This window comes from Pundamilia nyererei, unplaced genomic scaffold (assembly GCF_000239375.1).
Source record: "Pundamilia nyererei isolate P.nyererei 1_Seehausen unplaced genomic scaffold, PunNye1.0 scaffold00051, whole genome shotgun sequence".
Classification (NCBI taxonomy): Eukaryota; Metazoa; Chordata; class Actinopteri; order Cichliformes; family Cichlidae; genus Pundamilia; species Pundamilia nyererei.
In genome coordinates, this window is record NW_005187452.1 from 294732 (window position 1) to 296893 (window position 2162).

The 2162-nt window shown below is 41.7% G+C and overlaps 1 protein-coding gene across 1 annotated transcript in view; it reads left to right on the plus strand.

Annotated features, from left to right (window-relative positions):
• The window catches only part of LOC102206476 (zinc finger protein 2 homolog), a 5872-nt gene extending 3710 nt beyond the window's left edge, over nt 1–2162 (plus strand). Inside the window, exon 2 of the mRNA XM_005733253.1 lies at nt 728–2162. Coding sequence (XP_005733310.1) covers nt 728–1671 — 944 coding nt within the window. The 3' untranslated portion in view covers nt 1672–2162. The remainder of the gene's footprint in view (nt 1–727) is intronic.

Below are 2162 nucleotides of genomic sequence, written 5' to 3' on the forward strand. Positions count from 1 at the left end.
ACCAGGACAGAGAGCCCAGGGATCGAACCGGCGACCTTCCGGTTACAGATGCGATTCCCAACCCCCTGAGCACCACATTCTCAGTTTCTCAGCTTTGCTAGTCGGCCAGACTCTGAGTCCTGGTGGTTCAAAGCTTTTTCATTCACATTTAACATATTTTTGTGCTCTTTTACTTAAGCTGTTTAGCTGGTATGTATGTTGTATACTTATATTGACAATAAATAAATAGTGAAATATGGAAAAATTGAAATGATTTTCCCAATAAACATTTTGCAAAGAACAATGTAATCTGTTTGGTTCAGGAAGCCTCAGATAGAGAAAACTTCCAGTGAAACACAAGGACCTGTTTCCACCTTTCATCTTCACTACTGCATCCAAAACAATGAAATGTGACCCAGAAACCTGTAGTTCTAACACTGTAAAATAAAAACCTAATTGCAGTTTTGATATCACTGCATTTGAAAGTTTATTTACGGTATTTTTGTTTTATCCGAGCTTCATAATAAAGCAGAGTCTTTGCTTTCATATCAAAAACAAGAAATCATCAAGAGAATAAGTTCCAGTGCATCTGTTATTGTTTTATGCAAAAGAAGTAGTAAGATGTCTTTTTCAACAGCAGACTACACGTCATAATTTAAAAATTAAAAATCTGAGATTTATATTGTAGAGCTTTCTGCTTGATAAAGTGAAAACCTAAATCCATTTTCTGATATATGATGTTGTCTAGTCCCTCTGCAGTTCTCCGTCCAGGAAGATGGTGCTTGCTCTGAGCAGGATCACCCTGAGAAGAAGAAAGACCTGTGTGAGGATGACCGAGAGCCCCGGATTAAAGAAGAACAGGAGGTAGAACTGTGGTCGGCTCCAGTGTGTGAAAAGCAGGAAGAGGCTGACACCAAAGACGCCATGTTTAATATAGTTTATGTGGAGAGAGGTGAGGATGGGAAGCATTCAGAAAATCTGGGCCAGACTGTCAGGAATGGTGAGGAAGATCACTCGCCCAGCTGCTCAGCTCGAACTGTTAAACAAAGCTGTGGCGCATCAGACCCGACCAGCGAGTGTCCATCGAGTGAAATAAGTGATGATGAACAGCAAGACAGTGTAAAACGTCACTCGGGTGTAAACAGTAAGAGAGTAGAGAAATCTGGCGAAACAGTAGAAAAACCTTACACCTGCAGCGTTTGCAGCAAGAATTTCAGGAATAAATCCATTCTGACTCGTCACATGAAAACGCACAGGGGAGAGAAACCCCACAGTTGCAGCGTGTGTGGCAAAAGCTTCATCCAGCGCTCATATTTACAGACTCACATGAACTCACACTCTGGACAGAAGCCGCACACGTGTAGCGTCTGCGGCAAGGGATTCACTCAGGTGGGAAACATGAACGCCCACATGCGTATCCACACAGGAGAGAAGCCTCACAGCTGTAACGACTGTGGTAAAAAATTTAGAGAGAAAGCCGACCTTATCAAGCACATGATAATTCACACAGGTGAGAAACCCTACGGTTGCACCCTGTGCCATATTAAATTCAGTGCCCACTCGAATCTGACTCGCCACATGAAGACTCACTCAGGCGAGAGGCCGTACAGTTGCACGGCTTGTGGGAAAAGATTCATCCGACGCTCCCATCTAATTATTCATATGAACACTCACACAGGAAAGAATATCTAGACTTCAGAAATTACTTGCTCTTTTATATTTTTCTTAAATGAAAAAGATGAAACACAAATGTCATACTGAAAAGTTTCTTTGTGCTATTGTGGAAGAAGACATGAAGAAAGTTGTAATACTGTAGGTGATTTGGTAATGCTTCAGTTGCACGAGTCCAGAGACCGGCAGTGACCTCTACCAACCACCGCTGGTCAGTAAGCGAAAATGCATATCCCTGAAAGGTTTGCAAGTGGTTGCTGGCTGTTGCCAAATAAAATTGGTGGCAAAGAGATGCATGGTGCTGCACTAAAAATAACTTAGTTACTTTGGTCGCTAGAAGACCAAACCAGAAATGGAAAACATTCACTTTTAAAGCAAAGGTTGTGCCGTGCAGCTGCAGCCAACAGCTGCAGTGTTCCAGTTTGCACTTTTAGAGTACTTGGTGACTGCTGTTGACTTTACAAACAACTGTAATGTTTTATGCTTTTATTATGTAATAATTATGTTTTATT